This window comes from Musa acuminata, chromosome BXJ3-4 (genome assembly GCF_036884655.1).
Source record: "Musa acuminata AAA Group cultivar baxijiao chromosome BXJ3-4, Cavendish_Baxijiao_AAA, whole genome shotgun sequence".
NCBI lineage: Eukaryota > Viridiplantae > Streptophyta > Magnoliopsida > Zingiberales > Musaceae > Musa > Musa acuminata.
The window spans coordinates 7233804-7261223 of NC_088352.1; the positions used below are offsets into that span (position 1 = coordinate 7233804).

General features: G+C 39.7%; 1 protein-coding gene across 3 annotated transcripts; it reads left to right on the forward strand.

Moving 5' to 3' along the window:
• The first annotated feature begins 493 nt into the window (after window positions 1-493).
• Window positions 494-26107, forward strand: LOC135582812 (uncharacterized). 3 transcript variants are annotated; one of them, XM_065147369.1, is made up of 11 exons: window positions 494-1469; window positions 5718-5994; window positions 6188-6373; window positions 13500-13652; window positions 14418-14939; window positions 16434-18638; window positions 20576-20787; window positions 20885-21040; window positions 23343-23574; window positions 24264-24577; window positions 25064-26107. In XM_065147369.1, exons 1-11 carry the CDS (start codon window positions 706-708, stop codon window positions 25374-25376), a joined length of 5334 nt encoding a protein of 1777 aa, XP_065003441.1. In that variant the 5' UTR covers window positions 494-705; the 3' UTR covers window positions 25377-26107. The 3 variants fall into 3 exon arrangements, with proteins under 3 accessions (XP_065003441.1, XP_065003442.1, XP_065003443.1); XM_065147370.1 differs by having other exon boundaries at window positions 20579-20787; XM_065147371.1 differs by having other exon boundaries at window positions 1339-1469; window positions 5756-5994.
• The last annotated feature ends 1313 nt before the right edge of the window (window positions 26108-27420 follow it).

The following is a 27420-nucleotide window of genomic DNA, read 5'->3' on the forward strand; positions in this document are numbered from 1 at the left end:
ATAGAAGTTTCTTCGCTCAGGTTCTCTGCTGTACTTCTGTCGTAGTTTTCTCTTCTGTTATAGTATCACTGTAACATTGCTGCAGTTTCCTCCTCTGCTGTAGAAATCCTTAAAATTCTTCCTCCTAATATGTATAAATAGAAGACGGACGCATTCAAGCATCTGCAATAAAAAATTCTTCAATAAAACTTCTTTAATAATTCTTCAGCATCGTGAAAGAATTCGTATACTCATATAAAATCTATATTACTTTTTTATTTTGATCAATTAAATATAGGTTAATCACAAAGGTGAGATAATAGATCTATAATGATGTGATATCATATAAGAAAATATTCTCAAGGTTATAATTTTTTTTTAGAGAATTCACGAATAAATAGATAAGAGATGCATTTGAAATATATGAAAAAAATTTATCTCGTAGATTTGTCCAAAATAATATTTTAATATATTGGTGTGGTGATATGCTCGCCCAAACCAAACGTAGCCGCCAAGAACACGACTCCAAGGAGGGCTATATCGTCATTTCGGGGTTTTCATCGTCTCCACGTGCCATCTTCTTCTTCGTCCTCCCTCTCCTCGGCCGTTTCCCAGCCTCTCCGCGGCCATCTCTCTCTGGTTTCTTCGAGCTGTTCAGCAACTCTGGTTTCTTCGAGCTCCTTTGCTGGATCGAAACCCTAGCTCGCTCTTCAGAGACATCTACGCATGATCCTCCGATATATCCCTTCCCTTTTCGATCCCCAGACGACTCTTCTCCCCCTCAACCGCCTCTCGCCTCTTCGACGGAACCCTCGGGTCCGAGAGGCGCTCCTTCAGACTCGGCGACGGAGGCGGCGGCGGCGGTCCAAGCTCAGCGTCCGCTCCGCGCTCGATGACCTCGTTCGCAACCTCGTCTCCGCCTTCCCCTCCCCGGCCTCCCTTGACCTCCTCCTCACTCCTGCGATCGGCTTGGCCGCCGGTGCTGCTCTGTACCTCTCTTCACTGCAGAAGGGAACAACTGATGTCGATACCGTGGTCGGAGAGTGGGTCATCTTCACGAGCCCGACGCCGTTCAATAGGAGCGTCCTCCTTCGGTGCCCCTCAGCATCGTTCGAGGATGGCGGCGAGTTCTTGGGTGATGGTGTTAACGAGAAGCTCCTCACGGAGGAGCGCCACTACATGAATCTGGACCGTGGGAGGATGACTGTTGCGAGAAAGAAGGAGGAAGAGGGACCGGAGAAGAAGATGCAGTACCAGAGGGTCTGTGTGGCGACCGACGATGGAGGAGTGATCTCACTGGATTGGCCAGTAAATTTGGAGTTAGGGATGGAGCATGGACTGGACACGACAGTGCTAATTATACCAGGTACAACTGAAGGGAGTATGGATAGAAACGTGAGAGCTTTTGTGTTTGATGTCCTCCAACATGGCTGCTTTCCAATTGTTATGAATCCAAGGGGCTGTGCCAGTTCGCCAGTGACAACACCAAGGTATCTTATTTGTTAAATTCTTTGACTAAGCTCAACTTATTTGATGCAACAAATTCAAGCACTGCAAAGTTAAGCTGATGAAGTAAATTCCAATGTTAAACTGAAGCCGTTAGTGTTATTGTCATGATGCCGTTGACCGGGGAGTCGGCACGGCTTGATTCTGTCCCGAAGGTGCAAGTTCGTTCTGATGGCATACGTGGCGGTTATGAGAGGTGGTTGGAGTCGGGGAAGGTCTGGCTAAAGCGATCCCGAGGTGTTTTTTTGTACGTCCGAGTTCGATTTCGAGTCGAGCCCAGGTGATCTAGGCTTCCTCGAGGTTCTGGGGATGAGCCGAGGTGTGCCTTGGCTTTGTTGGGAATCTTGCACAAGTGGTCAGTGTTATGGGAGTTCCCGACCCGACCGCTCCGATGGTAAAGTTAGCTTTGAATGGAGCGGGGACAGGAGGGTTTTTGTGTGTTGGTCCCTTGCTCAGACCTTGGGGATTAGCTTTTATACCTGAGTAGCCGGTGAAGGGAGGTCGATGACTGATGAGGACGGGCACGTACATCCTTCGGGAGCTCATTTATGCAGACGGTCGGTTGGTACGGTTCCCTATAGTGCGCCGTCAGTAAAGGACGATTGCGAGGGCGTCGCTTGTCAGCGTAGGCGCCTGCCCGGGATAAGCGGATGGCGGTCGCCTGCGCCAGGGACCGGAAAGGGGGCAAACAGGCTTTGCCGTCAGGGGTTAATGCTCCTAGTGATCGGCTTGTACCACCTTTCCTGAAACTACGGTTGGCCGGAGGCGCAAGTTCGCTACCCTGCCGTTCGCCGCTAGGAAAGGGAGACGCGTGCGTTATTCTGCCCATGTCATTGTCTAGGTGGCAGCGGGTTGTCGGGTGAGTCAGCAGGTCAGTGCTGATGTCATCATATTCCCTATCAGTTAGAAAGCGTAGTTGATAGCTAACTTAACACCATGGACGTGAAACATGGACAAACAGGATGGTAGAGACAATCGAACAACCCCATGATCTTACAAACAGAGTTCTTGCTTTTAAGCTTTTCAAACCATGAGTGCGCTATTGTTAGAATATGTCTAGTTGGCAATATGAAGTGATTAAAGGTGATAAGTGGAAGGCCAAAGGCTGATATCGCTGTATTCATTGTTGAGGAATCAGTTGAAATATTTCAGAACCATCTAGAAGCTAAATTGTCATATCATAAATCTAAAAGATAGGGAATGGATGGATTTTCTTCCCAGGCCTTGTGGTGGCAGGAGTTGATGGGCTAGACTATACATTTTCTTAAAGAAAAATCAGCTTGTCTTGTTTGACTGGAAAAGAAAAAACAGTTACTTTATCAAAGAATATGCAGAGTTGTTTTAGAAGACTCTGAAACAAATTGCAACTCTTGTTATGTTAAGTTTTAAATTGCTATTCATAAATCTTTCTGGTTAAATCAGTTAAAAGTCATTAACTTTTGCATAGACCTATCCATGCTTAATCTCAACATTTGTTGTTCAAATCTCTATGATTGGTTGTGAATTTTCTCTAGACACAACACTTTCTTTCAAAAAGGAATGTTGAGACCAAGAGATTCATGAAATTCCTTTTGTTTCTTCTGTTCTTATATCAAAATTGTTCATTGTAAGTCTATTCAAGGTTCGCCGTACCACAGTGTACCGTTTAGCATGGGCAGCACGTACTGATCCAACAAGGGACCGATATGGGCGGTACATCGATACGCTCCTATGTGTTGGTATGATTTGGTACAACTCGGTACGTACTGTACCAATAGCTGATCGGTACATTGGTATGAACCGGTAAGGTGAACCATGAGTCTATTAACAGGTTATAGAAGATGCTTTAGATTACTATTGCCTAAATTTAAATATTCTGAGATGGTCCTCATAAATTATTCCTTTTTGGATTTCCACAGTTTCATCTTCCTAGTAAAATGAAAGAAAGATTACTGAGGGCTGATGAGCAGATAGTTGAGCAGAAGTGGGGAAGAAGAACTAGATTTCTTCCAAGGACATCTATTTTCTAAGACGAAACTAGAGCAGCAAACTTATACTGTTTTGCTTCATGAGTTTACTCTCTTGAAAAGCATGTTGTTTGTTTTTGTCTAATAGGGAATTATTTGATATTGGAATTTGGAAGGTAATCTTCTAGATATTCTTGGAAAACATGGAATTTAGGAGTATGCTATAAATGGATTTTTTGAAGTCTAGAAGCTACTAGTGACATCATTTCTCCATAACTTTTCCTTAGCAACATGTTTAGGGTGAACCAAATAAATATTTTGACCTTTAAGGATGAAGGATCTAAATATTTGGAAAGAAATAAAAGGCACGGCACAATGATAGTTATGAAAAAATATTACTGCTTCGGCATTGTTAGAAGACATCTTTCAAATAATCTTGTCATCATTATTGGGAAGGAAAATGTGCCCATATGTTAGTGAACTAGAGTAGGACCCTCAAATTCTTGATATATATAGAGTTCAAGATAGTTGGACTGATATGAAAAGAACAATAATGCCTTGACTTAGACTTTATTTACTTAGATTTTTGCATTGGGGGAAGTGAACGCAAAATACATAATCAGGTGGAAGACTTGGGTCCATAGTTGGGATCCTATAAAAAAGCTAAAAAGATCATATTAGTTTATATCAAGGTTTTTAATCTCGCATCATATCGATGTAGTACATTACGGGGTACCGAGTGGTACGCCAGGGTGTACTGAGCGGTATGCCTAAAAAAAAAAAATTTTTAGGTACACCCAATGCTCTCTCCAAACCCTTAGCCTTCCTTCTCCTCGTCGCCTCGGCTGCGGCCTTCTATGTCAAGGAGGTGGGGAGGAGAAACCCTTCCTCGCGGAGGTGGCCTTCGGAAGGGTTACAAAGGTTTCGGGGTCTTCGCTGCCTTCCTCGCGACCGCCTCTTCCGCTGCTCTCGCTGTCGCCTCCCTTGATCCCAGCGCCTCCAACTCCTTCTCCAAAGAAGTACGACTCTCCTTGCCGTTACCTCTTGGTTCTTGATAGGGGATTAAATCTTTCGTGTTGGTCAACAGATGAATTGATCGACAGGGATCGGGATCGGGATCGTTGAGGGAAGGCGATGTTGGATCGGGATCAAGAAAGGGTGTGGTAGACAAGTTCGCACCAAGGTTCGATGGGCTTAAGTTCATCGAGACGTTGGTGACGGCGCATCGGTGACTCCGCGGTCCTCTTTCTCGATGCTTCTCTCTCTTCTTCGAAGTTTGAACGCCCTCTTCTTCCTCGCCTCACCACAGCCAAATTCCTGATACCGCCCGGTAGCGGGCGGTTTGCGTGCCGGTCAACCGGTGGACCGGTACATACCGCCCGTACTGGGCAGTACAGAACAGTATTAAAAACCTTGGTTTCTATATATATATATATATATATATATATATATATATATATATATATATATATATATATATATATATATATATATATTATGGATCGAGTAAAACTGACATTCTCAACAGCAAATTGACCTTCCTTACTGCATTCATAAGTTTGTATTTAATTTCTAAATTTTTTTGAAGAATGTTTTTGGTCATCTATTGCTTTCTGTGCATATTTACTCAAGTTAGAATAGCATATCTATCTAAAACCCACCATGCATTTCAAATTTTAATTTTGACTATGTTATGCTTTATAGGTTTCTGCAGAAATGTTGAAAACTTTGTTGCTTAATAGTATCAACATGAAAAGCATATGCTTATTGACTTTCTAATAATTATATCCTAATGCAAATGTCAAAAATAGGAATGTCTAACAAATGTAAACTTGAAGGGCATATGAAGGTTGAACAGGTAATTAGTTTCTGTTTCAGGAAATATGTTGTAAACTTTATCTTGTTAAGGGAATTATGATGGCTCAGACCTTGCATTGTTTAAATTGGTAGAAAAGCCTTATTGTTTTGAAGGTTTCATTGTGCCATCTCTTATGTGCTTAAACCTAGCTGATTGAGAAAAAAATGTATAATAATTTTCTTCTCCACGTTGGATGGCAGATATTCTTTAGTGCTTTAGTTGTTTCAGATTAGTTCTTTTCTGATACATTGATTAGTTAGGTTTCTAGCTCAATAATAACATTGGTACCTCCGTTGTATTTGACTCTTAAAACACCATATATGACTAATTTTCGCCACATAATATTGGTAAAAGGGATTTTTTTTTCAGTAATTGATTGTAATGTCAAATGTGCATTCTTTGTAAAAGAGTTTGAAAAATAATTGCAGGTTATTTACAGCTGCTGACAGTGATGATGTCTTCACAGCTGTCCGATTTGTCAGCATGTCAAGACCCTGGACAACAGTGATGAGTGTCGGCTGGGGTTACGGTGCAAATATGCTTACAAAATATCTTTCTGAAGTAGGAGAGTCAACTGTCCTAACAGCTGCTGTTTGCATAGATAACCCATTTGACTTAGCTGAAGTTACAAGGTCATTCCCTCATCATGTTTCTTTGGACCAAAAGATTAGAAGTGGATTAATAGATATTCTACGAGCTAACAAGGTAGCTGCTTGTTTCAGATAATAATGATCCTGAATGCATCTTTTTTTGTGATGAATGGTGATCATATATAATTTTAGGGGAAAAAACCCTTATGCATACTTTGTAGAAATACAAAACTATGGTCTGAAATGTTTAGTTTCTCATTGGTCCAAGTTTATTGCTTGGAAAAGATAACTTACATTCATTCTTTCAGGAACTCTTTCAAGGCAAAGCTAAAGGTTTTGATGTTGGAAGAGCTTTATCAGCAAAATCTGTTCGTGAATTTGATGGAGCTATATCAATGGTTTCTCATGGGTATCATGCTATTGAGGACTTCTATTCAAAGATCAGCACAAGGAAGTTAATTGGCAATCTTAAGATCCCTGTGCTTTTTGTACAGGCATGTATAGAACTAATGTTTTGTTGCAGAGTCTGCCATTTTTATGCAGACAGTTTACTGTAGCCCCACCTACATGATCTGATACTAAGTTTCTTTCATGTATAACCTTTGTGTGATGTAGAACACATAGTTAAAAATTCAGGGCTTCGTATGTGTGTCTAAACTAAGGTACTGATATCCATTAGCATAATTTGCTTGTTTGCTTTTTTTCCAGTGCTACTGGTATTAATTATGTAAAAACTTTTGGATTTTTGTTCATGGCAGTTTATTGCTTGCAAACAAGAAGCACTCTGCTGTGTCATGAACATAAACCAGCCTTGGACCAGCTGGTACTGTACCATGCAGCATTTTTCTGGTCTTTGCCACTGCCAAAACAGAGCTGTTTGTTTCTGTTTTCTAAGCCCTTTTACCTTGATTTCTTACCACTTGTCCATTTGTCTTAGAGTCTTCCGTTTAATACTCGACCTACACTTGTGCAAGCTGGTCTTTGTGTCAGCCTATGCCCATTTTTTCATAATAATGGTTAGTACGTAGCGGACAAGCATCCCATGATATACCACTCCAATATCCTGCTGACATACAAGCACAAATATCATTTATAGCAACATCAAATATAGTTGTTATCAAGGTATGCAATTTCGAATAATACCATCCGTACCGGGTAGTACGTACCGGTCCGTCCTATCACGGACAAAATTGTAAACAGAATGTTTGATGTAATGCTTATGTATGTTCGTGTCTTTTGGTTTGTTCATGCTTTGCACAGTATGTAGAGGGACGGACGAAGGCTTAATAGCCCCATTTTAGTTGGGTTTGGTGGCCGTTTTAGGCTTGTAAATAAAAGGTTGTGTCATGTGGACACTTGTGAGTGATTTCGATCTGTAGTGGATCATTTTGACCCTTTGTTGTGCAACCGTTCAGAGCTTGTATAGTCTGTTTGTAATTTGCATTGGTTATGAAGTGTTTTCTGAGATGTTTGCTTGTGGATTCCGAGTGAGACGCTTTCTCTAACCCGTTTTCTCTTTTGTAGGTCCTAAGGGACCATGAGAGATTTCGGGGAGGTTGACCTTTGCGGACGGACATGCAAGGGTGCCGCATGACTTAGGCAAAACTAGCTAAGTCCTTGACATATGGTATCAGAGTGGGACAAGAACTCATAGAAACACTTGGCATGCAAATGTGGGGGACCTAGCGGGGTTGCATTGAGGACAGCTAGCACGCGCGACTGTTTTGGGGAAAACATGCATGAAGATATAGGGAAATGGAGTCGCTCAGAGGAGCGGACATCTGAGATTGACATTCAGAGGAATGGCCAACCCTTCGCGCAAGAGGCACCACGAGGACAAGCAAGCTGGGAAGAATGCGTAGTGCACAAAGGTTGGGATGACTGAGTTTGAGCTATGGCTCAATGTTGGCAACTATACTTGATGATGCTCAAGGCAAGCGATACGCTTGGTAAAGGATGAGACCATGCAAGGCGGAATTGGTTGTTCAGCGATCGAAAGAGTTGTGCAAAGCTCACAGAGGTGAGGGGAATTGCTAACTCGAAGAATTCGGTACTCATGTAAGGTCTTGTATGCGAACGATGGAATGTTCGTGGCCATCCCAAGGTGGCCGAAGCTCGGCGCCATGGAGCATTGAAACTTTCTCTTCGGTATGAGAATGATACGTCCGTAGGAGGTTGAAGTGTGTAGCAAGTTTAGCATGTTGCTAGCCCTTGAGGGGTGCAGCGAGGACTGTATTGACGTGGAGTTGCAATCTAGCAAGTGCGTTTGCGGGAGGTAGAACAATGCACAGTTTGTTTAGCAAGGCGGAGTAGTCTAAGGGGATGGTGGTTTCCGAAACATTCAAAGAGAAGGAAGCGAAGAGAGAAGTTGCTCTAACGGCATAGATATCCAGGAGGGATAAGTCCCGGCTCTTCAAAGGGAGAACCAAATGCAATGGATCGCACATATTGAGGAGGAGTACCTCAAAAACAACTTTACAAAGCTCAACGGACCGAGCGAGCGGCGAGGAGTCATCGCATGATCTCGCTTGAGAGAATGCATTGGTGGATGCATTGCGAGATCAAGTGGGGGAGCGACCTAAGACAACACAAATGAAGGCACACTTGGAGTCGATATGGAGATCGAACTCAATGGAGGGCTGACCCGTGGAATGGTGGGTGCGAGGGCCACCATCAACTCAATACAAAACGAGGAGCGGAATAACTTGGGTGTAACTTGGCGAAGTACCCAAGACACATGAAAGGAGCCAGCATAGAAGATGAAATATGGAGCGGAGGCACAGAGCTTTCCTTGGATAGAGGTCAAGGACATGAACTCTTGCAGAGGCAAGAGCGGGATCATGTCGTTCCATGGGTCCCTCATCCTGCATGATGCCAAAGACGAAGGGAGCTTCGAGGCACATGCACCCTACCTTAGAGAAACATTTGACGGAGGAACTGAGACGACTCAACTTGCGGAGGCGAAGTTGGGTTCAGAAGACCTTAGCACGGGGTAAGAGCACACGGAGGCGGGTACTCTTGTAGATTATGCCACAGTGTTGCTATTCAAGTTGCTATGCAGGGAGCGGTGCGCAGCGGAGATTGTGCTGGTAGGGGCAGAGGCCCAGGATCTAGATAATGATGCACCAATTTTAACGAAGTCGGGGGACTTCGGGAGCTACCATGCGACGAACTGTCTTAGAGCGGGTGGACGAAGGTCGATTGCCAAAGGAGCGAACACAATCAAAAGTGGAAGAGGCCCTGCGATGTGTTGGTAGAGGCCACACATGGAGGGATCACTATCTGAGTTCATCCCACAATGATCAGAATGCAATGGAGATGTCACCAGGAGATGACATGGTGCAGTGGATCGTGGTGGAACAGTTCGTGGCAATGCGATACACACGAATATAATCCCGTGAGGGACTATATCATACGGAGGTATGATCGGGAGCTACTGGGAACTCCACTTCGGTGAAAAACATGATGGTAAGAAGGGCTATGGATTCAAGGAGTGAAGGCCATGGTACCGCAAAGGCGGGTCTTCTGTGCGTGCATCGAATTTTGCATCGGATGAAAGCCTTGGTCATCAGCATATGGGGGCTGTGTACTTTCGAGGGAAAAGTTCGAATGCAAGTACCAGTGAGTCCCATGGGAGGGACCTGATTATGCGAGGTATGATCGAAGCAGCTGGAGAGTTGGACTGCTCCAAAGCCTATATTCGCTTAAGGGAGCCCGACAAGTCAAAGGACAAGGCCGAGTAAGTGAACGTTCCTACGAAGGAAGCTAAGAAGAACAGAATCGGTGCGAACCCTACAACATGATGGCAGAGGCCATGCATGAGAGTTGTAGTCTGTCTTTCCATCGACCAAGGAGAATTGCTAGGAGAACACAGAGGTGTTGAAGCAAGAGGTCGAAAAGGGCGAGAAAGCGACGACGAGTCCAAAGGTACTTAGCTACCCAAAACCAAGTATCGGTTAGAATGGATGTGGACTCAGAGGAGTGCGACAGAGGCAGATCTACCGATCGTGAAGAAAAGGGATGTAGATGCGAGGTGACGGATAGTAGGGTCATGGGCATGGCAGCGCCATGGTACCATAGAGGCGGGACTTCTGTGAAGTCATCGATCCCTTGCTCTTATGGAGGGAGAGCACTTGGTCGTGAAAGGGGCCGAGGAGGTGGAGCATGCAGAGGCAAACTCCAAGTACCAGGACAAGGTTGAAGGGCAGAGGCCAAGGAACTTCGTAAGATCGGTGTCAACGAGCTTCTCATCAAGATAGCCGAAAGTGTAGGACTTCAGGTCATGTAAGAATGCGCAACCAAGGAACGAAATAGGCAGTACGCGGTGTTGTACCTTTGCTACTCAGTGGAGTAGGCGACAGGGTTGATGGAGAAGACGGTACAATCCCAGAGGCGACCAAAACTACTAGAGACTTACTCTAAGTTGGGGTGAAAAACTTCCTACATTCCAGAAGTTCGATGGCATTGAGAAGGTGAATCACAGTAACTAACTCAACACAAGGAGTACAAACACTTCAAGTGCTTCAGAAGTGTGAGCAAAGAGCAAGCGAAGGCTAGTAACCAGCTCGATGCATGGAGTATAACCCTCGAGGAGGCGGGCGAAGTCAAGTAACCTTTGCCTTATCAACTCTTAATAGAATGGGTGAAACCGAGTCAATTCTCTTATTTATCCAGTAGAGGAGTTCTGCACAGGTTCAAAGATCCTTTGAAGATAATGGAAGACAATAGTTGTCAAATCCTCACCAACAGTGATCAGTGCTACTGAGAGTAGATTGTCCGCTTCATTTCCCAACGAAATGTCAATCGAAAGCAGAAGTGATGTGAACCTACTTGGAAGAGACAACTAGGTGAAAGAAGAGTTGATGGACAAATTTTATGGAGGAAGGACCAAAAAACTTCAAAAGTTTGCGAGGCGATGCTCGTCAAAGCTCCAATAAGCATCCACCCAGTTCAAGCAGCATGAGACATTTGAGAGACTGACGCATAGTAAGGATGGTCTTTTCCTTCATCTGAAGGATCCGTAGGAACCAACATGGATCAACACAACTCAGCCAGCTCTACACTAGAGTCAGAGTCATTGGTGAGTTGAAGTTGCATGGTGGATCAAGAGTTCGACTACTCAACAACAACAACGGAGAGCAGTTGGGAGCCAAGAGGCACATTGCAGCTGGAGCAGAAGATTAAAGACTTAGCAAAGGCGAGGAGTTGTAGTGTCGGTAAAGGCTTCGACGAGGACGTTGAAGGAATAAGTGGGGGAGAATGTCACGGACAAAATTGTAAACAGAATGTTTGATGTAATGCTTATGTATGTCTGCGTTTTTTGGTGTGTTTATGCTTTGCACAGCATGTAAAGGGATGACGAAGGCTTAATAGTCCCATTTTAGTTTGGTTTGGTGGTCGTTTTAGGCTTGTAAATAAAGGTTGTGTCATGTGGACACTTATGAGAGATTTCGGTCTGTAGTGGACCATTTTGACCCTTTGTTGTACAACCGTTTAGAGCTTGTAAAGTCTGTTTGTAATTTGCATTGGCTATGAAGTGTTTTCTGAGATGTTTGCTTGTGGATCTTGAGTGAGGCGCTTTTTGTAACTCATTTTCTCTTTTGTAAGTCCTAAGGGACCATGGGAGGTTTCGGGGAGGCTGACCTTTGCGGACGGATACGCAAGGGTGCCACACGACTTAGGCAAAACTAGCTAAGTTCATGACAGTTCGTTGATCGGAATACGGACCGCCCGTTACGGAGAAGAATATATATATATATATATATATATATATATATATATATATATATATATATATATATATATATATATATATATATATATATATATATATATATATTCGGGGAGGTTGACCTTTGCGGACCAATACGCAAGGGTGCCACACGACTTAGGCAAAACTATCTAAGTCCATGACAGTCCGCTGATCGGTACACGGACCGCTCGTTACGGAGAAGAATATATATATATATATATATATTAAAGGCGACGTCGTGTCGCCTTTTATAAAAATATTTTATATATAAAAAATATTATATATATATAAATGATCGAGCCTGGGGAGAAGAGAGAGGCGATGTCGTCGAATTACACACACACACACACCGAGCGGTATACCGAACGGTATACTGCTCGGTATATTGTATCAGTACCACACACACACACACACACACCGAGCGGTATATCGAACGGTATATTGCTCGGTATATTGTATCGTACCGTACCAAGCGAATGTCGAAACGCCGATACGGTACGATATTTCAAATCTTGGTTGTTATGAACTACTCTGTCACCTTAGGATAAATTGAATGATGGAAGAATTTTGTTATTTACTTCATACCTTTTTGTCAATAATTTATATAATTAGATCATGTGGCTCATAGCAAGCAGTTGCATCATGTCTTGTCCCAAAGGCTCATTAATGACGATAGTTGTTCATATCCAAATAAGTAATATAATGTGTTGAACAGATTTTTGGTATGAGAAAATGTTGCTTTCTTCATGTGTTTGATTTGTTGTAACAATCTATTGTACTTTGCTTACAATTAACTATTTGCGAGGCTTCTTGTAAGTTATAATCTGGGATATGGTTCCCCTAGTCTGTGGGGATTACTAGCTATGAGAATCCTAAAATGTTGAGAAAATAAAAGTGAGGTGTTAACTTGTCTTGCTGGCCTGTTGCAGAGAAAAATAAGAAGATTATTCTGATGTTATTGGTCAGTTGAGGAGTTGACTTTTAAGAGTAGGGTCTAAGTTGACCTTAGGTAGAATTCTGATTGTGTTGGAGTAATCTTAGTGCCAACAATTTCAGTGTCCTATGTATTCATGTGTCATTCAGCTACTAATGTGGTAGACCATGTTACCCCTGTGTTGGTTACTTTGCATTAAATGGTATTAGAATTTTTGGGTACTGTTAAGTGTTGATTATCATAAACCATTGTCTATGCAAATTTATATTCACAGTTTTATGGGTCAAATCAGCTTTAGGGTGATTAATTAAGTTATATTTCAAGAAAAGAAGATTTTGTAGTCACAATCTGGTGAATTTTCAGATCTATGTTCATTGAAAGTCAAGACCAATTTGTTACAGCAGATTAAAAGAGAAAGGGGGTAGATAAAGGATATAGATAGGTGTAAAGGATTCAAATATAAAGAGGAAGGAACATTATAACAGTTTGATATGCCAGTATTTATGGTAGCAAGCTAACCAGATTGCTAACAAGTAGTTCAGCTCATCTGTGAGAGGTCAAATTTGTTGTTTCAGAAAAAAAGTTAAAAACTCTGATCTAGTTTCTAGGGCTTGCCAATGGATAACTTAACACGACTTCCTAGGACATTCCTATGGACGCCCAACTGCTCTCAAGTTTTTGGTTTTTGCATATTTGGCTACTGAGATGAGACTAAATATGTAGATTATGACTCCCATGAGCTTTAGCTTGAATGATTGCCAAGGAAGCTGAGACAAGCCAGACAATTGAACACTAGGGCCAGCTAGGCTTTTTTTTTACATCTTCAATGTTCTCTTTCCCCTTCTTCCTTCTTTTTCCTGCAAATCAAGTACCATCCCATGCATTTTTTAATACAACTTATGATTTTTTTTCCATTTATGGTGCTACTTTACAGAGTGATGATGGGAGCGTACCAACTTTCTCTATTCCACGTGGTTCGATAGCAGAAAATCCATTTACAAGCCTGCTTCTTTGTTCTTACTTGTCATCAACTGGTATCACAACAAATAATTCTGCTATTCTTTGGTGCCAACGTCTTGCTATTGAGGTAATCTTTAACTTCTGGTTGTTGATCTGAATTCTGAGTTAATACAGGTTAACACAAACAAAACTTGATAGTCCTCATACGCTGTCACTAGACGTCAACATTCGGCTTTAATTGACCTACTACTAAAGACTTAAGCACTTCGGTCCCATTCTTAATCATATTTATATGAGCAATTGGGCTATCAGGCTACTTGGATCATGATAAACGTGATGTTAAAATGCTGATATGTTTTTGGTTTGTGGGCCACATTAGAACCTACAGTACGTGCATGATGAAGGACAATAGAATTAGCATAATGGGCTTATGATACCCTTGGAATCCATACCATCTATGTTGTTCTTGATGATCCAATGGTCTTAATGAGAATGTCAGGGATTTGAATGATGTAGATTGTAAAGCTCCAATTAGTCCCATAAGGAACATGATTAGATTGTAGATACTACATAACTCATTCTCAATCTAATGGCTGCTTCTCAATACTCCCTTATGAGTTCAAGACCTGTGTAGTTTCAGGCTTGAGTTATTACCTATTACTTTAAATTTATGTTTCTAAATAAAAAATGATATCCAGAAAGCTTATCTCGATGGATAAATAACTATTGCTACAGAACACTATTTCCATTATCAGCACTCAATTATCATAATCTGTGTTGAAAGTTTGTAATGGTACTTGTCTACTTGATTAAGTAAATATGTAGTCACGTACACAACTCTAATAGTTATAGCAGTTTTCTTTTTTCATGATTCTGCATGTAATCTGTGCAGTGGATATCAGCAGTGGAATTTGCACTTTTGAAAGGCCGTCATCCTCTTTTAAAAGATGTTGATGTCGCCATCAATCCTTCAAAAGGTTTGGCATTTATTGATGACAGAACACCAGAGAAGAGTATCTCAAGTGATGTGAAAGGGAGTCATAATTCCTCTGGACTGTATATAAGCCATAAGAGTGCAGATAGACAAACTTATGGGAAGCTTTCCCAACCAAGTCCTGTAAATGGATTTCTCAATGATTCTGTTGATTTTGCACTTAAACAAAATGATGCTGCAGTTCAAGGTGAAGCTGATGATAACTTGGATGCAAGAAGCAAGTTACAGCAAATAAAGAGCGCAGATAATGAGGGAACAAAAAATAGCAGAAGTATTATCGATTTCAAGAATGAAAGTGCAGCTAATGCCATAAATGAAGGAGATGATGAAGGAAACAAGGTTTTACAGACTGCAGCGGTTGTCATGAATATGCTTGATATTACTATGCCCAGCATGCTTGATGATGAACAAAAGAAGAAGGTATATACTTTTAAGTGCAAAAACACATTCTAAATTATTCAGTTTTTACCATGCATTATTGGAGCTGTGGCTATGTCCACCACTAGCTTGTGAGTTTAAGCTCCAGGTTACTAGATCTAGAGTGAACTACAGTTTGTGCCTTGAAACTGTAAACAACGAAAGGAAAAAAGTGCTTGAATTGACTCAGTTGTTTGCAGTTAAACTTGTCACTTTTCCTTGTAAAAGGTTGAATTGACTTAATGATTTTACATTTATGAATCGTACCTTGGATTGGTAAGTCTTATGGAACTCATGAAGTGTGTAGCAGCTTGATGCTTCCATCTTGTGTAGATCACATATTGTGAGAGTTCAAATATCTATCTGATCACAGTACAAATTTAATTTACTGATACATGGCTAACTGCAGCATGTAGCTTTTTCACTCATATTAGTCTGGGGATTGCTAGATGTAGAGTAAATATTTGGTTTGGCATTTTACTTAAATTCATTAAAAAAGAGAAGTTCTTGAGTTGACTCGGTTGTTTTGTCAAATTACCAAGTCTAGGAACGAATTGACTTGAAGGTTTTGCGTCGTATGGGAGAAGTATTGTTGAACTCATGCAGCATGTGGAAGATCCATCGTGTAGATATCTGTCTTATTAAAGTTATCTTGATCATACATGTTTAATTAGTTTCACCTGAGTTATGAAACCATCAGATTATTGAATTATTTTCACTTAGCATTGCTAGAATAACATAATAAGTCCATCTTCTTGGTGCTCAATGGAAACCCATCTTGACGTATGTTTCTTTGAGATGTTAATAGTTACATTGATGCTTCATGAACATGTAAGGAGTGATACATAACCAGATAGATGATACTTCTAGATGTTACAACATACAAGAAAGATAAAACTGGAGAAGCTTGTTAATATTAGAGCACTTGTACTGAGAATTTGTCTTTTAGCTTGAGTGAAGTTTTGAGATTGTCTTAACCATCACAAAATGCATTCAGTTCTGCTGTACACACACAGGGACAACATCGTAAGGGTTCCAACTCTCAATCTTGTAGCTTGTATCCATTTTAATTATTTAATTTACTTATAATTAAGCTGATGAGTAGCATTACTTCAAACTTTTATCCAATGATGGAGTGATGCATTTCTTGTTCTTTTATTCTATTATGCAATAGTTTTCTGCCATACTTGTCCAGTGACTCTTAGTTGCACATGAAAATATCCTGCTTTTAAGGCAATGTATTATAGCTATTTGATGCACTCATACAATGTCTAAAATGGTCTAGACATATTTATTGCTTGTTCTCATTATTCTGGTGATCAACCAAACATGAAAGTTATTGTCTAGAAATTACTGCAGTTTTTTATGGTAAAATCACTTGCGCTTACTCAAATCTTTGTGCGAGTTCCAATTGTATTTGTTGGTTGTCTCTCTGTTCTTTGTGGGGTGTACTTGGTTTATTTTAATATAATTAAACATTCTTCTATATTACTTTAGGTTCTTTCCGCTGTTGGACGAGGAGAAAATCTCTTGAGAGCTCTTCAAGGAGCTGTGCCAGTCGATGTACGTGGAAAACTTACAAGTGCTGTAACCGAAATTTTGCAAACTCAGGGTACAAAATTGAATCTTGAAGGGCTCAATAGAATTGATTGGATACCTAATGTTACATCAAAAGTGAAGTCAAGGATCCAGGATTCAATGCAAGAAATTTCGATAGTTAATAGAGGAGATAATGAGAGCAATTCAGGTGTTGACCATGAGGAGAAAGTGCAAGGTGATACAGCAGAGTTAAATTCAGCCAGAAACAGTATGCCAGAAAGCATTAAAACCTCAGAACAGAGAACCTCTCAATCTCCCGGAATGCTTGAAGCTGGATATGAACCAAGCCAAGATATTAATTTGGAAAGGTCAGGTTATATGGTAGATGAAACTGCTGCTGAGCAGCAGAAGATTAGTCAAAACCAAGGAATATCTGATAGGCACAATGAAGATGATAAAGATCTGAATAATCGATGTCATGTCCATAATAGTGAAGGGAAAAAATCATCTCATACTGAGGAGCAACTTATCTCAATTTCTGTATCTAATGCTGAAGAAGAGTCACTTTCATCAGGCATGTCAGCATCAGATCACCAGATTATGCCACAAGAATCCAATGAACTACAGAAGAATGAAGACAAAAGTCCTCAATATTTGCGTCAAAATTTGCATAATTCTACAAAATTGATTGAAAATTCTCCACAACATTCTTCTTCTGAGACCCCTTCTATCAGTGTTACTCAAGCATTAGATGCCTTGACTGGATTTGATGACTCTACTCAGTTGGCAGTTAACAGTGTCTTTGGAGTATTAGAGAATATGATTGATCAATTAGAGAAGAATAGCAACGAAAGAGATGATGATGAAATGAAGAGAAGTAAGGATGAGGAGTCTCAAACTCTATCACCTGGCTTGCCTACCGTCAACAAAGACAATCACGGGAGGGTAGAGCACAGAAACAATAGATCAAGTGAAGGGTCAGATGTAAGTCCGTCATCTAAGTATCTTGATAGCCATTTAAATCAGAAAGATACTCAGTCTAAGGAGGTTGTGGAAAATAAATTGGGAGAAAATTTGGTTGCTGATATCCTCAAATCATCTGCAGAAGATAGTATTGGAAATTCTGAAGTAAGTACTTTAGGATTTAATTCCTTAAAGAATAACAGTGTTGGTAAATTTGGTCCTGTACAAAATTGTCCGTCACATATAGCTATTAAACCTTACTATTGGGGCTCACCATTTGAAGCATACCTGCAGAAATATCTTTATTCTCAGTTCCCAAGACTAAAACCATCTGATTTAGATTCAACTACTGATTTATTCCTTGACCCAGAAAAAGGTCAGTGGAAAATGCTAGACCAAGCAGGAACTTTCCATAATAACCTGGGTGAAGGCTGGAAAAACCAAATTATCAGTGGGTACAATGAAAGTCATCATAACTCAGTAAAACACGGTGATACAGACAACTCTATTGAGACATCGTATGTAATTTTGAATTCAGAATTTCCCGAATTTGAACAACAATTAACTGGAATATGTGATATGAAAGGTGGTTATAATGCAAAGGAAGAGGCGGCATTCTGCTTAGTTAGGGACAGTTTACTTGATGCTCTGAAAGTTGAAGTTGGTCGTAGATTGAGCACTTCTAATTTGAAGGAAATGGAAAGGGTTCTTGTAGATGACATGAAACAAGTTGCTGATGCAATAATCCAAGCAGTTGTTCTGGACAATCATTTAAATTTGAGACTGCTTACAGAGGTTAATCACCTAACATTGGTAAAGTTTGGTACAATAGAAGGAGAACGCACAGTCAAAATAATATCTTCTGCAGTTGAGGAAACCAGCCAGTTGAAGAAGATCCTTCCAGTTGGTGTAATTGTTGGTTCACTCTTGGCATCTTTGAGAAAGCACTTCAAAATTGCTGCCTCACGTGATGGTGACCAGATCAAAGATATTGAGCAAGCTGGGAATGTTCAGGAGACACTTTCAGTCAAAGATGTTAACACCAAGAATGAACTTCATGATGACGAGAAAGTTCATGCTCACGATGACTCAGTTAGTGGGAACCAAAATCTTGCCAAAGTTAGTTACAATGATGATGGAGTCATGATTGGAGCTGTTACAGCTGCCTTGGGTGCAACCGCTTTATTAGCACACCATCAGGTGAAATATGAATATTTGGGACCTTCATTTCTCCATTACTGCATTCTGTGGAAGTTCTCTCTTGCTTTCCTGTTTTTTATTAAATTGTCGGCTTACTTCTCCTGAGCAACTTACAGAGCGATCATACTTACTGTGTCATTTAAACATATTTATTGTTGAAGAAAAAACAGAAATTTACTTCTTCTTAAGAAATTTATGTAATGATCATTTTTGTTGTTCTTGCATCTTTCCTGGGCTATCATTGTTCTCTGTGGTTAAATCTTGTTTTAAAGATACCTTATAACTGTTTTTTTAAATTCTTTACATGGTTTGTCAGGATGATCCACAACGAAAATAAATGGTGAATTTTTTTTCATTTAGTCAGCTCAATCTTATACTGTTTGTAGGTTGATGAATCTAGGAACACACATTAGTGTCTAGGCTGAAGCTTCATTAATACCATGTTTCCTTTTCCCCCTTGCTACACTTGAACCGTTTGCTTGTTTTAGCAGTCAATATTTCAGTTATACATGCTTCCTTTTTATGTTTGGGATTTTTAGATCTCATTCTTTATTATCCTGGTTAATTCTGGAAAAAACTTCAAATTCAAGCTTGATCTAGTGAGAAACTCCTATAATGCTTATGTACACTTGTGCTACTAACAGAAGGTCCTTCTTTCCACCTTGTTATAATTTTCCCTTTTGGCCTTTGATGAATGCTTGACTAAATAATTTATAATCCTAAATGTTATGTATATGTTGGTTTATCCAACCATTCTGCTTTGTATCTCTTGTAACTGTTGTTCTTAAGTAGTGCTTCCAGATCAGCATAGTAGCATATGCTTGTGCTGGATTATTATTTTTGTATCCATTTCTCTGTTATTCATGGTCTCAAGCCCATCATGGGTAACTTCCCATTAGTAGGATGTTGATTATTACTGTAGAATTTTATTTATTTTTCATCAAAAATTCAGATTAATTTTGCAAGTGAAATTTTGGGTCTGCTTATGGTTTTGGAATATTTCTTTACTACAATTGGCTGACATTTTATATTGTTCTTCTTTTCCTTTTTTGCTCATTGTTTCTCTTCAGATAACCATATACTGGTTGCCATTGTATCATTAACCAGATCTTTTTATCCTCATACATCTTATCATTCTATTCATGTGTGGTAGTTTCTTATTGATGGTTGTTTTTCAAGAAAATTTTATTAGCCATGACACTGTTCAAAATAGTGTTGTTTTTATTTCATGAGGTTTCTATCATAATTAATTATATCACATCATTGATAATGGTTCTGCTGAATTCTTTATGACTGCTTTCATCTTGGCTTGGTTTATTAGCTTGTGCAAAGAACCAGAAAATGGGAACAAAAGGTGATTGACCATAATGTCTGCACAGACAATCCCAATATTTATTTGTGCCAGCTTTACTTTGCGAAACCATAACTCTTTTTTTTTATTTCATTGTTCCATTCTTTTCTGTTTCTGCCCATGTTTTTAATAATTAGGTGGTCACCAATTTGGTCTTTTGAGCAGAAGAAAGCTTAGGAAAGAGGTTGTCTTTATCTCGATATTCAGAAAAACTCATTCTTCTTCCCTGATCCACACTTTAGATTATGTCTTTCTAAAATGTCTGTTTAATGAAGCAATGTTCCATCCATTTTACTTCTCATATAAACACTAGCTTGGAGGGTACTTAGGAGTTAGGAATGTGCATTATCATACTTATTCTTATTTTACTACAAATTTCTTATTTTACTAAAATTTTGCAATTTCTGTTAGATACATGAGGTCTGTGATTTATGCTTTATTCTTTAGTTCTACTAGAAACTGATTTTTAGTTAGATTCATGAGAAACTTAAATGCTTGCATTTTGAGTTTAGTAGAGACTGTTCTTCGTTAGATCCATGAGATGCTTAACTGCTCATGAATTGAATGGCTTATCTTAAATCTTCAGCAGAGGGACACCTACAGTAACGGTCAAGCAATGGAAGTTCCTTCGAGGGAAACTATCGAGAAGGACTCTCAAAATGAGGAGCATGATAGGCCTGAGGTGGCAACACATGAGAAGATCCCAACTAATATAATGTGCAACCTAGCCGAGAAGGCAATGTCTATTGCTGGACCTGTAGTACCTATGAAGGATGATGGGGAAGTGGATCAGGAAAGGTGGGTTCGTTTACATTATTCTCATTTTTTTCTCTCTTTTGGATTTGTTCTCTCTTGTTGACGTTACCCTGCACTTGTCTTTGTTAAACATGTAAAGGCTGGTCACTGTTCTAGCAGAACTAGGACAAAAGGGTGGACTGTTGAGATTAGTTGGTAAAATTGCTTTGCTGTGGGGTGGTATACGTGGTGCTATGAGCTTGACCGACAGGCTTATCTCATTTTTGCGTATTTCCGAGCGCCCCTTGTTGCAGAGGTTAGTCCTTTTTCTCCCAACCATCTTTATTACTTCCGATGACATACTCAACATGCAAGACTAAACTTATTTAGTCATTACATGGATTTTACATTGCAGTGGAGAAGGTAATGAATACATTTGTTTAGCAGGTTTGTGCCACTGCGGTATGCAATGCAACTTAACTGAGCAAGTTCTCACTTATGGTTTGTCATTTACAGAGTATTGGAATGTACATAAAGATAGGCAAACATTTTGCTGCAATCATGAAAGCTGACTTTTAATATGGTGTTTATCTGCATCATTGGAGAAAACTATCACAAACCAACCAATGGGATAACCTAACCAACTCATTAACCTGATGAGCCCTAGTTACATGGATGGTAGTTGACCCACTTAATTCTATAAATTAACTCAATTCTCCTTCCAGACTACACTAGCGTGTCACAATCCCCCCAGGATCATCCTAGGGCATGTGAGGTATGAGCTCAATGGTTGGTCCAGGTCAAGATATACCTCCAGTCCCATCTACAGGTAGTTCTCTCCTACTTAGGCCTCTCACAGTGTTTAGTATTAAGTCTATTCTAATACCATTTATCATGATTTAGTCTGATAGATGACTGATCTATCAACTTGATGAGCTTGAATCATTAGCCTAAAATGTTGTTGTCTGAGTTAATAATGTTGGACTTGCTTAGCCCTATGTAGGCTCATAAGAATTCTCCTATTTTTGATGTGGAATTAAATTGGAATGTCATAATCTCCCCCATCTAAGGCTTGATGAAGAGAGTTAATTGTAGTAGACTCATCTAGGCCTATGATAATTTTCTTATTTCTAATTTGGGACTAAAATGAGAAATCATAATTTCTTCATTTTTAGCCTTGACATTATCTTCAAAACCTGAACTGACATATAGTTCAGAATCCTCCTAGGACACATGAGGCCCAGATAAACAGTGATGTGCCCAGCTTCACTCATGGGTAGATCTTTCCTATTAGGTCCTTCATCACATCTAGTACCAGGTTCGTTCGGATAATATTTGTCACAACCCAACCCAGTGTGATAATTGATCAATTAACTTGATAAATTTGAACCATGTCATATTCAAGTTCAGGTTAATGGTTGTACTATATTGTCCTCCCACATTCGATGTGGGACCAAACTAGGGGGTTACATCTCCCCAAAATCATCATAGTAGGGCATGTGATGTCGTGGTTGCACTATATTGTACTGTGCATCTCTCTCCATGAGTACTTTCCTACTTAGGTCCCTTATCAAGCTTAGTACTATGTGTACTCTAATACTATTTGTTATGATCTAACCAATGGGATCACTTACCTCCTAGCTTGATGAGCTTCAATCATAACCCAAAAAGAATAGACCCAAGCTAATAGTAGTACATATATTTGGCCATATAAACCAACTTAATTCTTAAGATGGGACTAAATTAGGATGTTATAATCTCTTCCATTTAATATTTGATGTCCTCATCAAAGTCCATACCATAGTTCATAATCATCCTTGTAGGGGTTGTGAGCTTTGGTCTGCTGGTGGCTACATGCCTTGACGTGCCTCTAGTCCCATTCATGGAAAGTTATTTCCTATTTGGGTCCTTCGCTATGGCTAGTACTGGTTTTGCAATTGATTTGATCCTTTCCACTAGTCATGATTCGGTTTAATTGGATAATTGATTCATTAACTTATTGAAATTGAACCATATGATGCAAGATGTTTAAATCCAGATTAATAGTAATAGACCCATCTAACGTTATTAACCATTCAATTCTCTTCCCAAATCCAATGTTCCTCCAACACCTGATGTGAGATAAACCTGGGTGTCACAAAATGCCTATATCTTCATATATTCAGTAATTTTAGTTTTAAACTTATGGGTAGAAAACAATGCATTTGGTGGGAAGCTTGAAAGATACAATTATTCAGCAGAGTGTGAGACATTTTCTTCTATTGTAAATTGTAATGACCTAAGCAGGAAATCATTGTAATGGTCAGATGTTTATTTTCTACTCAAACTGCTGCTTCTCTTTTGAGGAACAACTTACCTCTTTTTTTTGTTTTGTTGTAAAGAATTGTTATAATAGATTGTTTGATGCTTTCTTGAGGTTTATCTCAGAAAAATTTGCTTTTGCTTCACAAAAGATTTGAACAAAGAAATATCAGGGTTAGTTTCTCAAGATGTCTTCTCTTTAAAGTTGAATGATTATGTTTGTTATCACATGTTACTTGACATCTCGTTGCTCCAATTTGTCCTGATTGCTATGAAAATGTTTTCAGACTATAATATTGGTCACGCTTTTTCTGTAGGGTTATCTGGTTTGGCTGCATGGCTCTTGTATTATGGTCTCCAGTGGTGGTCCCCCTGCTTCCGATGCTTGTGCAGAGTTGGACAACGAGGACATCAAATAAATTTGCTGAATATGCTTGTGTTTTAGGTCTCTATGCTTCTAGTATGATCCTTGTTGTACTTTGGGGTAAAAGAATACGAGGATATGACAATCCCCTTGAACAATATGGACTGGATTTCACAGCACCCAGGGTACAAGCTCTATAATCCTTTCACATTATAGCTTACAACAGAATTATGTAATTATATATTTCTGCCATTTCTTATAATTCTGGTAAAATCATGATTTTCTCAGGATAATATTACTTTGTTCCAAGGTCTGTTATATCGAATTGTACCGCCTGGTACGGGCGGTATGTACCGATCCGACTGTAGCAGTGCACTGTAACACTACAACAGTACAGTACTGTTTCAGTGCACTGTTATAGTAACAGTACAGTGCACCAGTACACTGTAGCAATGCACTGTAGCAGCCCATAGTATTTGGTGCACCTGGGTGTACCGCTCGGTACACCATACTGTACCAGTACCGAGCCCAGATCGAAATACCGATATGGTACGGTATTACGAACCTTGCTTTGTTCTTTCCCAGCCCACTTTATGGGCCCTGTATTTTCATATTGGCATGCTAATTCATTATTTGTCCTTAATTGGCCATGCAAGTAGAAATGAGATGGTTGAAAGGTGGTTAATAGTTCATGCTTTTTTTTTTTACTCCTTCCCATTGTGGTTGCTGGTAGGTGCAATGTATTACAGTTACCATCATGATTAGTCAATGCTCATTCTCTTCTTCTTTTTGTATTTAAATAAATTGGTTTTAGGGCAATCTCACTTCAGCTATGAAGATCTCAGTAGTTACTAAATTAGCTGCTTTTCTGCAGGCCCTTGGTTTTATGAAAGGTTTGGTTGGAGGAATGGCAATTGTGATGTCTGTACATTCCATAAATGGGTTACTTGGATATGCAAGCCTCGCTTGCCCTTCATTTTCCCCTTTGTTTCGGGCTGATCCTGTATTGTTGCTGAAATCATTTGTCAACATGCTACTTAAAGGTGTTCGAGGGATTATAACAGCAGCTGGTATTGCTCTTGCTGAGGAATTGTTATTTAGGTCATGGCTTCTGGAAGAAGTCGCTGTTGATCTTGGGTACTACCGTGCTATCGTGATATCGGGCATTGCTTTTTCTCTAATTCATGGGTATGCTCTGATTGTCTGTATTCAGTGACCTCTTTTGCTTATTGTAATTTCTGAATTTCTAATCTTGTTTTTTCCCTTGACTCATCATTTATCTCACAAAAGAGCAACTAATTTGTCACAGTGCTACTCTAACCGTAACATATTATGCAAGAAACAAAAAAATGGAGAGTTTCTCATCTTGCCAGATTGGATTATATTATTAATTAAAACTAGAACTTCATGGAATAAATATGATGCGCTCCTGGTATATCCAGAAGTGAGGATGCATAGCTTTTCTTCCACCTTAATCTTACAACAAACTCATGGTCAAGCAAATAATCTATGAACTCCCTATAATTTTTGGCTACTAAATTCAACATCTCTTTGCAGTATTGAAAGATTCCTGCCGTCCTTATTAGGGATACTTTTTAAAGTTCTTTTTGGTGTTTCTTATAATGTGATGCCTAACTGTTAGGATATATTAATTTTTCATTTTTCAAATTACAGGTCCCTCCCTTCAGTACCAGGTTTCTTGCTATTATCTTTGGCACTTTTTGGAATTAAGCAAAGATCTCAGGATAAAATCTATGTCCCAATTGGAATACGCTCTGGGATAATGTTTACCAATTTTACTTTGCAAACTGGTGGCTTAATCAGATACAAACTTGGAACTCCTCCTTGGTTAATTAGTACTCATCCTCTGCATCCATTTGATGGTGTTGTTGGCCTTGGTGTATGTGTTCTCTTGACTATTCTCTTCTTTCCAAAGCAACCTCAGCAAAAGATATGTTCAAAGGATAATCAACAACAGAATGGATGAACATGGTAACCATATTAAGGGGATTTGTTGGCTACTAATTGCATAAATAGAAAAGCTTGGAAGAGTAACCTGTGCATAAACACCTTGTTACTTTGTAGAAATGGAACAAAGGTTGGTGGAAATGCTGAAATCTTCTCTGAAGTTGTCACGGCAACAAAAGAAGTCTTATGGTGTGTGGGCTGCTTGTGTATTCACTGGAAATGGGGCATCAAAGTGATTGATATTCTTGCTTTTGTTCTTGACAAATAAGACTCCCATGTGATATGTTTATGCCAGCATAATCAGCAGTCAAGTTTTGTGGGAAGCAGTTTCGAAAGATGAGTTACAGATTGTAGATGTCAATTATAACATAAATATATGAGAAGGTAGTGTAGATTGCGGCACTGCCTCAATTGCATTTACTTTGTTACTCTCAGAGTCTCAGTATCTAATAACTGCCTGATTGCACAGTTCTCTTTTGAACAGTGTCTCTGATAGAGAAGGATACAAGTGTTTGGATCTACTTTAGCCTCAAATTAGTTGTACTTGTAAGGTTGTGAAGTGCATGTTCAAAGTGTGAATCTAAAGATGGACAAAGCTATTCTAGTATTAGCATCCAAAATTGTTTTTGTTGGTTGCTAAGATACAGGGACATGTATTTGACTGAAGTGTAGAAAGTCATTGTATTGCCCATGTGGATAGGGTTCAGCAACAGTTGTCTAATGAGCATAGAATTGTTTACAATTATCTCATGGATGGTGTGGTGCTCATTGCATTCATAGTGGTAGGCTGAAGTTACAGAGCATGCAGAGATTTTATGAGGGACGGAAGGTAGCGGTTTTGCTATATGATTGAGGCTTCTGCTTCGGCTATTGGTATACTGTGAGAGTTGATAAGATGTTCTTTGAGGTTGATTTAGTCGTGACTCGTCAATCTAGGGTACAACTGATAGGTTCTCAAAGACTAGATGGCAATGAAGGGGTACCTTAATGAATTTTCTCATTGTTTTTCACCTAGTGAGGATACAAGTAATCATCAAGTAATCTAATCTAAAGTTCTAAACATGCATTTTCAGACATCTAGTTAGCTTCTCTACTAACAGCTAGCAAAAACTCAGACAGATCAATTTATATGTTATTACAACCAAGTGAGTGTGCCGTTAAGCCACAATTATTACAGGCTGAAGAATGAGAATAAAGCAGCCATGACAAAGTCAATGATCACTTTGTGGAAGCACATGCTGTCCTCCATTAATCAAACGAAGTGTGGGCTTCTAATGCTGTTCAAGTCAGGTAAATTTTACCGAAGTTGTTCTTAATACATTAAAGCTTTAAAAGTTGTGGCTGTAACGATGTTTACCGATCCATAATGTAGTTTGTTGCAAAGATCTTTTCTAAAGAATGGTCATATTGCCATATCCTTGATGGACTACTTCCAAGTATATGCATGCATGAAAAATAATAGACTGTAGCCTAGTTCAACTTGTGATCGGAGATGTTGCTGCATCACAGAAAGTGGATACGGCAACTTCTCCAATGTTTGTCCATTATATGTGGAACAGTTGGTGAGACGCCAAGTCAAAGAATTTTATGTTTTAGCTGCTGGATTGATCCCTTCGGTATCCTGTGAATTAATCCAATAGGATCTATATTTGGTCTAGTGAAAACAACATATCATGTTGAACTTGGAAGCAGGATTATAATTTCTGTGGATTGTTGGTGGGCAAAGCGAGGGTTCCACATGGCTTGTCAGAAAGGAGAGATTGTTTTTGTATTTTGAGTCATGATCACATAGGATATGCTATGCTGCCTGTTGGTGCAAAGGATCTCTGCCACAAAGCAGTGGAAGTGGTGGCTTTCTTTGAGCAATAACCTAGACTGCACCTGAGGACGAGTCTCAGAATCCTGGAAATTTTATCTGTGGTTTCTTGGTCTCAGTTCAAGATCAGTTTGCAAATGGTGAACCTGACTCTCCTATTAGACTTCTCATACTATAGGCTAGATCGAAGTCTGAAGATTAGGAGGTTACTGGGGTTCATGCTCTCTAGAGTTTCCTCATAATTCGT

Excerpts from the sequence above, each read along its gene's own strand:
- LOC135582812 (XM_065147369.1), top strand. The coding sequence starts at position 706 with ATGATCCTCCGATATATCCCTTCCCTTTTCGATCCCCAGACGACTCTT. Across the intron at positions 1,470-5,717 it reads TCGCCAGTGACAACACCAAG|GTTATTTACAGCTGCTGACA; the intron begins GTATCTTATTTG and ends AAATAATTGCAG. Across the intron at positions 18,639-20,575 it reads CTTTATTAGCACACCATCAG|CAGAGGGACACCTACAGTAA; the intron begins GTGAAATATGAA and ends TTAAATCTTCAG.